Source organism: Equus przewalskii, chromosome X (assembly GCF_037783145.1).
Source record: "Equus przewalskii isolate Varuska chromosome X, EquPr2, whole genome shotgun sequence".
Taxonomy (NCBI): Eukaryota; Metazoa; Chordata; class Mammalia; order Perissodactyla; family Equidae; genus Equus; species Equus przewalskii.
Genome location: NC_091863.1, coordinates 61335693 through 61350695, shown reverse-complemented (window position 1 = coordinate 61350695; position 15003 = coordinate 61335693). Strand labels below are relative to the sequence as shown.

The 15003-nt window shown below is 39.4% G+C and overlaps 1 protein-coding gene across 2 annotated transcripts; it reads right to left on the bottom strand.

Moving 5' to 3' along the window:
- Positions 1–2475: 2475 nt before the first annotated feature.
- Positions 2476–14915, bottom strand: TBX22 (T-box transcription factor 22). 2 transcript variants are annotated; one of them, XM_008538359.2, is made up of 8 exons: positions 14314–14915; positions 13515–13701; positions 12617–12718; positions 11067–11241; positions 10026–10190; positions 9591–9655; positions 9148–9233; positions 2476–7140 (listed from the first exon to the last, which is right to left on the bottom strand). In XM_008538359.2, the coding sequence occupies exons 1-8, from the start codon at positions 14792–14794 to the stop codon at positions 6527–6529; spliced, it is 1875 nt and encodes a 624-aa protein (XP_008536581.2). In that variant the 5' UTR covers positions 14795–14915; the 3' UTR covers positions 2476–6526. The 2 variants fall into 2 exon arrangements, with proteins under 2 accessions (XP_008536581.2, XP_070460321.1); XM_070604220.1 differs by having other exon boundaries at positions 3441–7140; positions 13515–13698.
- Positions 14916–15003: the final 88 nt, after the last annotated feature.

Sequence of the window (15003 nt, the reverse complement as noted above, 5' to 3'; positions counted from 1 at the left end):
TTTATGGAAGGGGACCTGCAAATGGCAAATAAACATATGAAAAGATGTTTGATATGATTAGCCATCAGGGGAATTCAAATTAAAATTACAGTGAGTTATCAGAATAACAAGCAGCTTATTGGCATAACAACAACAAAAACAAACAGTAACAACACCAAATTCTGACCAGGTGGAGGAGAAATTGGATTCCTAATACATTGCTGTTGGAAATGTAAAATCATACAGCCACTCTGCAAAACAATTTGTTAGTTTCTTAAAAAAGTAAACATGCAGCTATGTGCAACCAAGCAATTGCACTCTTGGGCATTTACCAAGAGGAATAAACAACTTATCTTCACACAAAAACTTGTGCGTAAATGATCATAGCAACTTTGTTTGTAATAGCCAAAAACTGTAAACTACTCATATGTCCATCCACAGGTCAATAGTTAAACTGTGGTACATCCATTCCATGGAATACAATTTAAAGGAAACATACTTCTCACTAATACTTTAATAGTATAGATCTGATGATGACTTACCTTAGAAGCATTATGCTTAGTGTACCCTTTTACTTCGTCTCATTTTTAATTGAGCATTAAGGGAATGCAGTATTTTAATTGTAATTCTCTCAACATCTTTATCCAAACACCTGTTGCCATTTTTGTCTTTAAAAAAAAATCTGGCCCTGTGAAAGGCACGATTACATTTCTATCCTGTTAATTTGATTTAGCATATTCTTGGTTATTAAAATACTCATGGCTTTCAGACCCTGAATTGGTATATCTTGACCATGTGTGAAAAAGCATGATTAATATTGTATGACCTCAACCACATTAAAAAAATGTATGCTCAGTTGTGTGTAGACATACACAATCACTAGAACTCAAACTATACACTGCTTGTGATTATAAATCTTTTTGTGTTTGCTTTTTGCATTTTCCAATTTTTGGTAATGCACATAAACTTTTAAAAGTTGGAAAATAAACGTTGTTTAAAAAATACCATTCCTCCTCTCATTCACAGTCTAATAGGAGAGGCATGCATACAAACAACTAAACTAAAATATAGCACAATATGTGTGTGTAAAGCTTCATGCCTTTGTTAGGATCAACTGGGTCTGTCACCCCAACTACCCACTTGGAAGGTCCTGTATCCTGACTAGCCAAAGGCTCAGGGCGACTGCGTGATTCAGCACACCCAAGGGACTGCTGAATTTGGCTACAACAATTGAGGATAAACATTGTATTAGTTTATCTTAACCTCTGTGTGTGATACTAGGTCCCATTACAACTACAGAAAAGAATCATGGTGATAGGTTACAAAGTGATGATATGTTTCCCAAATACTTCTTTCTCCTGCCTGGCATCATGGTTTGAAGAGGAGCCAACCTTGGTTTTGCAAGGCATAGCTATTATTGTAGCAGTTAAACACTAAGCATTTGGCCTTGCATGAATTCCCTTAAAGAAAGCCAAATATGATGTCTGTGTTTGTGCACTAGTGAGAGTAACTTTGCTACTTCAACTTGAGGTTTACTAAAACATTGTGTCTTTTTCAAAGGGTAATCTATTTGTTGGTGCTTCTATGAAACAATTTTTCCTAAAATTTTCAAAATCCAATAAAGTAAAAAGGCAGTATTATTAAACCTTACAGTAATTGGTAAAAGGTCACAAAATCCTCATGTCACAAAAGAAATATGAAAACTCAATTTCAGGCAAAATTTAAGTGAAGGTAAAAACACTAAAACATTGGGGCTGGCCCCGTGGCCGAGTGGTTAAGTTCACGCGCTCCGCTGCAGGCGGCCCAGTGTTTCATTGGCTCGAATCCTGGGTGCGGACATGGCACTGCTCGTCAGACCACGCTGAGGCAGCGTCCCACATGCCACAACTAGAAGAACCCACAACGAAGAATATACAACTATGTACCGGGGGGCTTTGGGGAGAAAAAGGAAATAATAAAATCTTTAAAAAAAAAAAAAAACAAAACACTAAAACATCAACATTTTCCAAAAACTGACCAGAAAAATTGAAGATAGAATGAATTATGTATTTAATCCAAACAATCTTTAATTTAAAGACATTAATTTTTATCCATATAAATACATGATTTTATTCCCTTCTTGTTCTAGTAAAATTTTGAATTATTTATACCATTTTGTACTGCATAATATTACATTTTACTTGATCATGTGGATAATTATATAATCCTAAATCCAAAATCAAAATTCTGTCATCATAATTTGATAAAAGAGTTTAATGATACAATTTATTGTAGTATAACTTCAAGATTGTCTATTGTATTTAATTTTAAATTTGGTAACTCTTTCAGGTACTTTAAAAAATAAATCCAGTATACATGTATACATTTCAAATAAGTAGAAATATCCTATAACTATTCTCTGTACATCTGCTCACTATAATGTATGTTTACATATTAATGTGCAGTACAAATCTGTAAACGTGAACATTTGAAACTTTAAAAGGAAATGATACTAGCTTTTTCTTCTCAATATTTTATTGAAACAGCATGTCAGAAGTTGGCCAGCACCACACATGTAAATAGTTTTAATACTGGATATGTTTCTCATGTCCTATATATCTATTTGTTCTGTTTTATGTTTTCATCCAAACCATGTTTATTTGCACAATTTTAATACAAATTATCATTTAATTGCAGACCAAACCTAAGAAGATTAAACGTATACGAAGGCACTTATATCAAAACAACTGCCACCAATGCCTAAACTATGCATTTGGTTTGTTTTAAACTGCTCCAATAAATAGGTTAAATTCCAATGAAATCAACTGGTAAACTGTTGCTGTATACCAGGATATTGTTATTTTGGTTAATTGAAAATTTTTCAGCACAAAGGCAATGTATCTCTAAACTGGAGTGAAAACATTGTACTTCCACCCTGTCAATTAAATTAAAAAAATACAGTACATGCAATTAGACATCTCTAAGTATATTTAAATCTGCCTTTCCACAATAGTACAAGTATATAATGAGTAGGTGTTCTTGTAGCATCTCTTTTTAAGAAGAGGAAGGATGAAAAGCAACATGGTATAAATTATTTTAAAACAAAACTAAACTAAAACCCTACTGGTTATATAAATTACAGTGTGACATCTGGAATTTATCAAATTGCAAATTCAGATAAGGAAAAGATTTGTTATTGAGATTTACCTGGGAGATAAAAACTGTATATTACCCCAATACATATGTGGACATATAACACTACTGTCTCAAAGCATCTAAATTTGTCATCAGCATTTTTGTATATTTTTGTAAAATATATTTTAAATATGTATGCAAAGCATTTATTTCAGTCATGTTCTGGCTTAGCATTATACCAGTAACACTTAACAAGATACATGCTACCTGCCTTATGTGCACCATGATTTTCCCCAAGGTGCATAGTATAAATGCTTAGGAGAATGAAAGGGAAATCTTTCTTAACGTCCAGTATAGATGCTTGTCTTTATTCATTGTTGGCACCTTGTCAAGCAGTCGGCACATAGGACTCTGACCATTCAAGGACTGATTCACTGACTCATCACTTGACAATTCTAATTGTTCATTTCTTTTCATGCCATAGACACACTTCAACCTCACAAAAGAAGAATGAAGTCTTGTCCATTCTTAGACCAGTTGTAGAACCCATGCCTAACGGCAGTGAAATATCATGAATATCTATCTTCATAGCTTGGGGAAAATATAACTCTTCATTTTGTAGTATAGTGAAGATGAGCAATTATATTAATGTTTGAAGACTCAAATATGTAATCTAAAGTTATATATTGGACTTTATAATATAATATCCAGGAGTCCTAGCCCCTCTGTTTTGTGAAAAGAAATAATAGTTTTGACGTTCTGAGTTATGTTATCTAAAGTCATATTTTTGTCTTTAAAATGTAGTGAATAGAGCATTTACCCACTTAGACATGTGTTCTGCAACCAACCTCAAACTTGAAATCAAGTCCTTGATCTCAGCTTGACTGGCTGTTCCACAAAATAGAACCTTCCTGACAAGGGAATCTGACTACAGGTTTGAGCGTGACTCGAAATTATACAAGGACAAAGCAACATTCACTTCTTTCCTGACTCAATGTACAAATTTTACAGACTTGATGAAAATTTTATTTTCTCTAGACTTATTTGCGGTAAGCCATATAACCAGGTCAGGTTAAGAATTAGATTTTATAAATCTAGTCAGCTGAATTGGATGTTTTATTTTTGGGGGGGGGAGATGTATATATATGATCAAACCAATTGGAAATAGTTTTAATTATCAGACTTGGGAATCTATTAAGTACCATTTGGCCACTTTCATTTGCTATTTCATACCTTGTCTAACCAGAGTGGCTTTTGATTTTTGTAGATTTTTAAAGCGAGCTTAATATTTAGTTGATGCAGTTGAAATTAATAGAATTCCATGGCATTTTGGTTTTTATTCCAGAACCATAGCCTCAATTTACCAAGTTACCCGAGTTTTGCACCGTCCTACATTGAGGAGTAAGAATTTATTCAATGTAAAATAGTAAGGACACTGCATATTAATTGTGCATGAATTAGAGCTGTTAGCAGCTTCCTGCAGATGAGTAACTTGCTCAGAAAGTAGGGGACTGCTTACTAGACTTCTTGAGGTCTCTTCTAAGTCTAATTTTCTATGAAAGCTTTCCCTTGGTTACTTCTTCAATTAAAAGTATGAAATGGCAATTTATGAACATTATACAAAAACAGCCTAAAGTAGTTGTTTAGATTCTAAAATTTAAACTTTTGCCCCTTTATATTAATCTCCTTTATCAATATAGTTCTGTATTGTCAATTTTATATGGGCAAAATATAGCAAAATGATCTGAAATATAAAGCATCGGGTATATATATTCAAGTAGCTACAAAATTAATGCTTTCTCTTAAATAATCATTAAAAAGTAACCCAGAGATTCTCTGGACTTTTTAGTTAAATACTTTCTGTTGTTAATTACTAATTATCTGTCAGGTAAACCATCAGAATAAGTTTCATTGTAATCTGATATGGGAGTTTCTGCTTTAAAAAAATCATAATTTATTTTAGCAGTGTAAGTTAGCCTACAGCATTACTGTTTTGGAATAGACAGAAATAAAGTGTACTTGCTGCTTTGATCCCTGATTTGATAAACTTAGGTAGTACAAGTTTTCTGCCTCAAAGACTTTTCTAACAGGTACCTAGTTAGTTTGGGCCACAAATAATATTTCATCTTGACTAAAATACTCAGTTTGAATGTAACCATGTGCTGTTCTATCCATAGCCCCAGAAGTGAACAGGCACATAATTTTAAAGTATATATAGGAAGGCACACTTATAAGATATACTTAAGAGGAAATAACCATTTTGAGCAAAATAAATAATAATGACATGCTCTTCCTAATATGTGTTGGAAAACTTAGAGAAAGCAGTTTAGCAGTTTGGTTAGTTTATCAAAAGTTAAGTCATGCCATTGTAATTTGAAGGGTCTTTGCTTAATAAATTGTAGGGCTAATAGCATAAAAATTAAAATATGATTAATTTTAAGGATATACAAATTATATATAGGTTATACTTAACAAGTCTTTTCAGAAAATTTAGGACCAGGCAAAAGAAACTTTTCAACTTCATAAACTAAAGTCTAATTTATGATACTTTTTGTCGAGTCTAATTTATCGTGATTGAAGCACAAAAGAGAAATTAAATTTTCCTGATGTCGTGATATTTTCATATTTCCAGACTCAGATATATTCTCCTCCTTCAAATTATAATTCCATGGTCTTTTTGGCGAACTACAATAATTTGTTTTTGTAAACTGTGTATAAAATACCAGGTTTGTTAGAGGAATAAGTAAACAAGCTTCACCTAGGAATGATCCAAAAAGTAAAAGGAAGTAAAAGATCAAATTTATTTAGAATATTTTGCTTTTCATTTAATCTTTGTGTTCCTTAAGGATTAAAGGGTCTTTAGGCTGCAAAGATTAATATTTGAAAGTTTGTGTCCTTATTTATACCTTAAAACTGAGATTAGTTGCTCCTTCAATAGCAGAATATAAAAGTATAAGGCAAATGAGCAATGAAATTTTCCTTTACAATTACTAGATAGATAATTACAATGACAACAATATTCATAGATTAAACTAAAATTGTTTCACTACTTTCACAGGAATTAAATCCACCTTCTTTTGGTCATTGTCAATATATAAGAGGCAGCTGACATGGTAAACTGGCTTCGTTATAATTGGAGACTTTGTCATCTGGAGTCAATTTTCACTGGTAGTCCATCTCATTAAATAATATTTATTGAGTATCTTTTTTGAGGCCCAAGGCCACTGTAATCAGAGATCTATCACGATAGGTCATATTTGACCTATAACAACTTCTTGTGAACATTTGATAAGGCACTCTAAATGCATAACAGAGAAATACCCTCTGATAATGAAGCTTTTTAAACCCAATAGCTCTTAACCTTTCTTTGGCTACAAATAAAAAAAATATGCGCTCACATGTAATTGTTTTAGAAGTGAACGTGACTATTCCATTAAAGACAATGATTAATTGTTGGATACCAATGACCATGACTGCATTTGCCTTCTCTAAAAGAAACTTGACGGTTGTCATTCACTTTGAGTTGGTTGTCAGCATTTATCAGTCTAGATGGCATGGAGAAGTTGTACCTATAAAAGCCATAGGAAGGATGGAAAGAACAACCAATTGCTTCCTGAGCAATGGGATATGGTGATAAAATATTTCCAGGTGCCTGTAATCCATACAACATTTGATTGGCAGAATTAGGTGCTTGTAGACACTGCCCACTGAAGTCTGCAGAAGAATCACTTTTTGAATTGGTGACCCCCAGGGAAGATAACATGGGAACTTCCATCATGAGTGGGGCTAAACACTGAGAACTGTTGCTGCTTGCTAGCCTTTCAGGAGCAGGCAAGACAAGATGCTGCTGTCGCCAAAAATTAGTTGGGCAAATCTTGTAGCAAAGGGGCAGGTTGATATCCTGCAGGTACACCTCCGGACAGGGCATTCCAAGGGAGCTTGTAGGTAAGTGAAACGTAGGTGGGGAGCAAGGTGGAGAAAGCAAGGAGTTCAAAGGAGAGGGAGCCCCTCCACTAGAGGTCACTGGAGATGAGCCACTGCTTCCACCTGTGAATGACAATTCAGTAAACAATGAACTTGGTGTTCCTACTGAATCAGAATCATGTCCATAGCTATCCCTGTTTCATTTTTAGGTTAGCTTTCCTTGCAAGTTCACAGTTCTTTTAATTTCTTTGGTAAAGAGCATGCTCATTTTTCTGACTAAAGTTGAATATGGTATCTCTACTACCATCACTATTACTTTTAGCACCGCTGTTGTTTTCATGTGTTACGCATTCACTATGTACAAGAACTGTGCTAGGCACTTGAACAACATTTATCTAATGAATAAAGAAGAAGTCCAATTACATATGACCCAGAACCAAGTATATCTTACAAATAAAAATTATTTTTTAAAATTTTTTAAGCTTAAAAATATTACTAAATTAAATGCTTGATTAAATTGAATAAATTGGTTGCTTGGGATTATACAGAAAACTTCAGTCTGATAAAAAAATCAGTGCACATGAAAGTAATGTTTATAAATTAAAATAACATTTAAATGCATTAGATTTTTTCCTTGCATGAAAAGTACGGATGGGGAGACTTCAGTGGTGCACTATATCAAGAGTTAAAGAAAATTTTGCAGGTTAAAAAATATCAAGATGAAAATGAAAGTGTTTGTATCAATGTAGTCAGGGGATATTTTATGGTGGCCCGGCATTTACTAGAGTTAGAGATAATTATAAGGTCCAGGAAAATCTGTACACTACACCTTATTTTTGTAAGTGTTTGAATTTAGAAAATTCCTTATTGAGTGAACTTGGTCAATTTTTTGTGGGATTTTTTTGGTATTGCTATTGTTTTTCTTAACTATTTTGTGTATATAGACGTATGCATAGACATAACCTAATTCTTTATCAACAGGATGGCAAATATCTTTTATAACTAAGCATTCAAAAGTTATTTTAAAAAACTGATACCCTTTTTTTGCAATTTAAGAACATTCTGGGCATCTTAAATAATTAAGAAAACTGTGTATTTTAAATTATCAATTAATGATCATCTTTAGCTTTTTTTCTTTTTTAGTATACTTAGTGTTGGTTTGGATATTTTAAAAGCATGCTGCCTAGATGCTATTAGTTAAAGTGATACTATAAAATAAGTGTTCCTATTTTTCTATGGAACTCTCTAAACCAAATTAACACAGTCAATCCAGTGAAACATTTCACCAAAATATTAGACTTGATCTCTTTACATTTTGATTGGTAGTTATATCTTATAAAACTCAATCTACTTATAATGTTGATGATTTTCTCTATAACTGTAACCTTGCGTTAATGTTCAAAGACAAACAACTTTAATGGAGTAAAGATAAAAGGGGTAAAATAATTCCATGTTGCTTGCAAATAAAGATTCTTCTATTCATTGTTAGATATCAGAGTAAAAGAAGATATATGTTCTTCCACCACAAAGCCTGCGTTGTCTAATTATTCTTATCATTTATTCATGTAATGCCCTACCTGAGAACACATACCTTGCAAATATTTTAAATGCTTATGGCAATTAATCTAATTGTGCTGGCTTAGTATTGTTTTCAACATTTATTTTCCCTACTCACAACACAAGGAAAATTAGAGCTAAGTGTTGGCAAAATTTAATGGAAGTCATTTTAACATGTTCTGAAAGTTTCTCCTAAAACATAAAATATTTATTTCAATACCTAACATATTTCCAAACAAGGCCACAAATGCCTCACGGGCAGATCCTAAAGAGTATGATATAGTGAGATGCTGAAGAATCCAGATGAGATCTGGAGATTTCAGGATGCATGATAACTCAAGAAGATAGAAGTCAATAAACCCACCATTACCATGGCTCTGTACTTTTCCTTCATGCCAGTTCTCCTTCCTTTTTGCCTCTTACCTCCTCATCAAGATAAATATACACCCACTTGCCTGTAAACACACATTTTCTGGCATGTAATTCTCCCCTTGTGTAGTATTTGGTACAGAGGTTCTGACTGTTCTTATTTCATTTACTTTTAAAAATAAAAGTTAATAAAACTTTTCTTACTTTGTGTGTCTGCACCAAAAGTTTTAAAATCCAGAGTGAGAGAAGGCCTCCATGGGTAGGTCTCTAAAAGCCCATCCAATACACCCCTGAAAAAGAGATTCAACCTCCAGAATGCATTTCCTGAAAATAATGATTTATGTAAACTTTTGAGTTATTTTGTTATAGCCTTTAGGGGTGAATATCTGAAATATTTTTATTTTACAGGTAGACTTCTGAATAAAATTCCCAGTAATTATTTCCTGAATAAACCCCCTGGAATCTAGAATAAACAATTTCAGAGAGGGAGAAAGCAAGATTTTGGAGACAAAACAGCTAAGTTCCTTTCCTACTACCTACTAGTTACAAAACATAGGTCCCCTGAGTCTCTAAGCCACAGTTTGCTAATCTGTAATACTTGCAAAAAGAGCTATATAAACATTAGATGTGACTGTTATGTTGTTTACCTGTTTCTTCCAGGATCCCTAAATCCTTTAGCAAAAGGATTCCTGTCTATTTTCAGTTTGGTAATCTATGGATTCAAAAGAGAGAGCAAGATAAAGTCAGTGTCCTCACTAATAACACCATCTCCATTGTTTTTAATGGTTACAACCACCACAAAAACACTTTTCAACATGTAATATGGCATGTTAAATAAATGTAAGCATATTGGTAAGTCAAATTTGGAATGGTTATGTCCTTTCTCTCCTGGCACTCTTTGTTGTGCTTTCCTTTCTAACACAAGATCCACACAATTCATGATCAAACTTGCTTGATGACAATGCAATAGCACTATGACTTTTTTTAATTGTGAAAAATTCAATCCGTATAGTACAGTTTGCCTCTATCCCAAAAGTCCCTCTGGGGCCATCCTTGCTTGCCTGGGACCTAGTTGGCTTTACCTGCTGGTTTTGGTAAGCTGTCACAGTGGTGAACTCAGTTTCTTTAAAAGTGAACGTTTTAACCCCTTCAGCGGGCAGGGACTGAATCCGGGACAGGTCAATCCTGCTGTCCTGTTCCATCACGTGCACACGGGGCTTATACTTGTGCATGGATTGCAGAATGATCTGGAGAAGAAATCATCAAATGCTGCCTAGAAATTGGCTTCCCCTCCTCCGCACCCCCAACCTGCCCACACACAAAAGTAAGGCTAAACCAGAAAGGCTAGACTAGCCACACACAAGGACTTTTCTGTGCCATTTGGTCCCAGACAGAGGCCCTCAAGGCTACGGGGTTTCCAGAGTAGGGCAGCACAGCGGCACCAAGCAGCAGTGATTCCACTTCCAGATGGGACTTTTCCTGCTTCCAACCGTGGGTGACCATGTGATATCCCCAGGTGTCACTGGAATGAGTGCCTGCCATTAATTCCCTAGGCTTGCAGTAAATGATGGGCAACCCTCTGACATCTCCCCACCTCCTAATCCTGGGAGCCTCCCTTTCTCCTTTTGTGGCTGGCACATGGCCTGGCAGGGCAAAGGCAGGCCGGGGTGCATTTGGGAAGATGGCTTAAGATCCTGGTGACCTGAAAAGGCCTTCCATGGCGGCAGGTTGTGGAGGAGATTTCCACCACACCATGCTACACAGAAAGTGCCCCGTCTAGGAGAAAGCAATCAGAGCCAACAGTGATTGCCCAGGAGGCTGAGATGTCAGAGAGCTCCGTGAAATGTTCCCTTACACTCTCCCAGACCAAACATCCTGGCTTAAACAAGCCTCATTTGATCCTCAAATTCCCTTCTCTCACCATCCCCATCCCCTAGCACTCTCAGATGCAAAACAAAGGCCATAGGAGCTACTTTGGTCACAGGCCCAGAACTTGAGCAGTTCCTATAGACCACGTTAGGCAACTGGGAGAAAAAGCCTCCTTGGCCTCTCCAGGGCCACCCAAGGGCTGAGGCCTTGGCATCTCCCTCCCCTCCTCAGGGCAAAGGATTGCACACACTTACATGACCTTTGTCGTCCATCTCGTTGTTGGTGAGTTTCACGCGATCGAAGCTGATGATCTGCCGCATCCAGGTCTCTCCTGAGCAGGGTGAGTCCGGGTGAATATAGAACCTAGGAGTGATGCAGGAATGGTCCGTATTCCCGGCTACCATCCACTGTGAGCTGTGGTACACGTACCTGAAAAGGCGCAGAGTGTGGCTTTAGGTACAGAGGGCCACAGCCAGGAGCGTGGGAGGAAGATTGCTAGGCTCTGATGCTAAGAGCCTCGGCCAAGGTTTGCCCGCTAATCCCAAAGGCAACTAGTAGAAGATCCAACTTCATTTCCAAAGAGCGTTCAAAGTCAGAAAGCAAACTGAAAATAAGCATATTTCATTAAAATGCAATGAAGTCCCAGAGTAAGTATAATGTTATGAGATTTCAGAGTCTGGTTTGTATTTCCTCACAGAAGCCACAACAAAATTTGATCTAACCTGTTCTATGGGGCAGAGTCGCTGGAAAAATCCTTAAGCCTCGGGCCAGAAGCATCAGGGAAGAAGCAGAGGGGTGAGGAGAGTGTCTGTCCAGCCCACTGCCAGCAGTCATCCTAGAAGCCTTTTCCCCAACAAAGCTTTGCATCAGAATACCCCCAGGAACTCTGCCCCAGGTGGTCTCGGGACTGATTTTCCTATTGTTTCTAATCTCAATCGCTCAGTTGGGCACCACATTCCCAAGCCAGCTCAAATGCAGAAGCAAACTGCTTGTTCTGCTATTTCCAGGCTGGGGCCCCAGCAGGCTATTGAGCTGAGCCTTCTCCTTGCCCCTCAAACGCAGCACTGGACGCGATGGGGGCTGTCTCCTAGAAAGACTGGTTACCCACTTCAGTCGAAAGTTTGCAGCCCGGGTGCAGGCACCTCTCGCAAAACTCCCATTGCCCCTGAGCCAAAGCCTGGCAGATTTACACTTCCGGGCTGCTGAAACAGACTGGACTCTTCGTTTCAGGTCAATTCTGCACTTTTAGCCTGCTCTAGGTAGAGAGCTTATATCAAGAGGAAAGCTTACTTGTACTCTTTGGGACCTGGCCACTGCTTCAGGAGAGAGGCTAAGGAAAGAAGAAAAGATGGACCTAGGAGAGAGAACTGCTAGCCTTGCCTTGGATGGCAAATCAGGGCATCCCTCCAGGAACCTGCTGCCAAAGCAGCACAGCTCAAAGCCCAGTATGGACCCGAGAAGTCCAGGCATTTCTTCCCAAATTCCTTCAAACAGCTCCCGTCCCAGCTGCCTGAGCCCACACCCTCTGCAGTTTGTTTGCACAGCCAAGGCCAGAGCAGCAGGAAGCTGAAAGGTTTGGGGTACATTGATTAGCATCGCATTCCAGGAGTGAGAGGAAAGAGGAGTAAGCCTGCTCCTCTCTCAGTCTGAACCTCAATTTGAGTGAGAAAATTCAACTCCCAAAGCCCATGGGAGAGAATCCCACCCCTCATGGTAGAGTTTTCAAAATAGCGCTCTCAGGTTCCATAGATCAGAATCCCCATTCCCAGCCTGGCCTGGGGCACTCTTCTCTGGACTTGGTTACCTATAACGTTTGGAATCCACTGGCACCACATCGATGGCCACGAAGTACTGCTTTCCCGGGTCCAGTCCTTTCACCTTGACCCTAAGAGAGGGGAACATCCTCCTGTGGGAGAGAAAATGGCATAGCAACTGACCTGGGCTCTTTTAGACACATTTGGAGTGGGGCAGAGGTGGGGGCAAATGAAAAGTGAAGGAATTCACAATACTCTTCCCATTCTAGGACAGGTTCAGAGAACGATATTTGCTACATGAAGAAAGATTGTTGGTTGTAGGCTTGACTGAACAAGTTCAGGATTTTTGAGTGAAGCAGAATATCCTTACCACAAGTGTCCACCTCACTTCCCACCACCATCATAATAAAAAGCTATAGGAAGGAAAAATCTGTGCCCCTTCCCCGAATTTTCAGAGGTACTTTCTGTGAGAGATTTGGGAAAGACCGAAATTAGGAAGATTCACACACACAAATTACCAAGCTGCCATGAAGAAGCTGCCCCACAGTAAAAGGTAGGAGTGGGAAAAGCCCACCTCAAACTGGCTTGGGCTAAGGGACAGTAGATTGAGGCCTGCTAGATGGGCTATTGCCCACTGATAATTGTGAGGTTTTAACAGAGAGGCTTGTCCACTGTTTAAGATGTGGGAGTGGCATCTGGCACCTGCCTTGAGAGGTCTAATTTCTGTCACATACTCCACAGGCAGGAGCTGGGAGAATGAGCTCTTGGAGTCTCGTTATACAGGAAAGAAAGGCTAAGCCACTAACATGGGCCAGGCATGTCCTAGTATGGTAGATTGAGAGGCAGTGACTTTCTAATACCTGTCGGGAGTGGAGGTGTGGGGGGTAGGGGTACTAAAGCATAACACTAGAGAGCCGCTGCCCTTGGACAGCTTGGGGAGAGCCGAACCTGCCGGCCTTGGTAATGATCATCTCAGTCCCAATGTCATGGAATCTCTTCCACAGCTCGGATCCTTGAAGCTCCACTTGGATAGCATCTTTCTCTTCCAGGCATTCGCCGCTACTGCGATCGCCGCTGCCGCCTCCACAGGATGAGAAAGCAGTTGCAGAGGGCTCTGTCTTGGGTCGTTTTTCTGCTGGGCAGAAAGACATCGAGATTTTGACTGAGCTTCACAGTTCGCGCGCCCCCTTTTCGTTGACTCCTGTCTGGGAGCAGACCGGCTTTGTCTCTTCCCCAAGAATCTTGGCGGCGGATCCTTAAGTTTCCTACAACACCCACTGTGGCTCCCTGATGGAGAGAAAGGGGCCCACGTCCCGTCCAGTGAAAGGCACAGCCTTTCTTCAAATTTGCCCATCCTCACTCTCTAGGAGGCTTTCGGTCCCCCAAGCTGAATCCCCTCGGAATCCCGGTGCGTGTCCTGTTTCCTACCCGGAGAAACAGCCACTCTCTGGCTCTCACGGCTTGGGGAGATTGGAGAGTCTCACTTCTCCACAAACATGTAGGGTCCCTCCCCTTCACCGCAAGTGAACCACAAACTAGGGCTGAATTTGGAGGCTCTGAAACTTCCCCTACAGTCAGGTGGCTGAGATGTTCTTGCGGCCCCAAAGGCTGCCATCAGGCTGGGCCGGGACATCCTAGGGTAGGGCTAGCCGCCCTTCCGCAGCGTCGCGGGCCAGACTGAGACTTGCAGATCCAACAAGCGCAGGTACCGGGCTCAGAGCTTTGGGGCTGCGGTAGAGGCACTTACCCGGCTGCTCGCATGTCTTCCCTTCGGCGCCGCTCCTTCTCTCCTCCTCCTCTCCGCCCTCTTTCTCCAGCAGCTCAAGCTGCGCCTCCTCTCTTGGGTCTTGCAGTTTTCTTTTGCTGGGTCTCCCCACCAAAGCTTCCACGGAGAAGGCATTCGCCCGAGAGCTCAGAGCCATTCCTGGAGGGGGCGAAGGGAATGCGCACTGCAAAGTTTCAACCTGAGATGGGTTAGGGAGGGAGAGGTAAAGAGGGCGCAGAAGACAGGCAAAGGAGAAAAAGCGGAAAAGTCCCCAAAACAGAAAAATAATTTCTGGATGTATATTCAAAGAAAAGAATTGTGTATAATTTTTATATATACGTATATTTTTTTCTTTGAATAGACAGAATGAAAGGAGAAGATCAAACTGGAGCCAAAGTCCTGTGGAGTCTAGTCGTCCTTTCCTTTGCAGTCTCCTTCCTCCCAGTGGACATGTGCAGACCATCAGTCCTCAAATCCCTGATTCCAGGACTTGGCAGAGCGCAGAGATTGGCAAGCGCGGGCCTTTTAGGGAGCAGACCTGCCGCCAATGGCGACTCAGGCCGCTAGGATTGGGAGATACTGTTGCATCGGACTGAGTGAATACCCGCCGGTCACAGCCTCCACTGTTTGTTTTGGAAACTGTCGGAAGCATTAAAAAAACACTATGAGTGA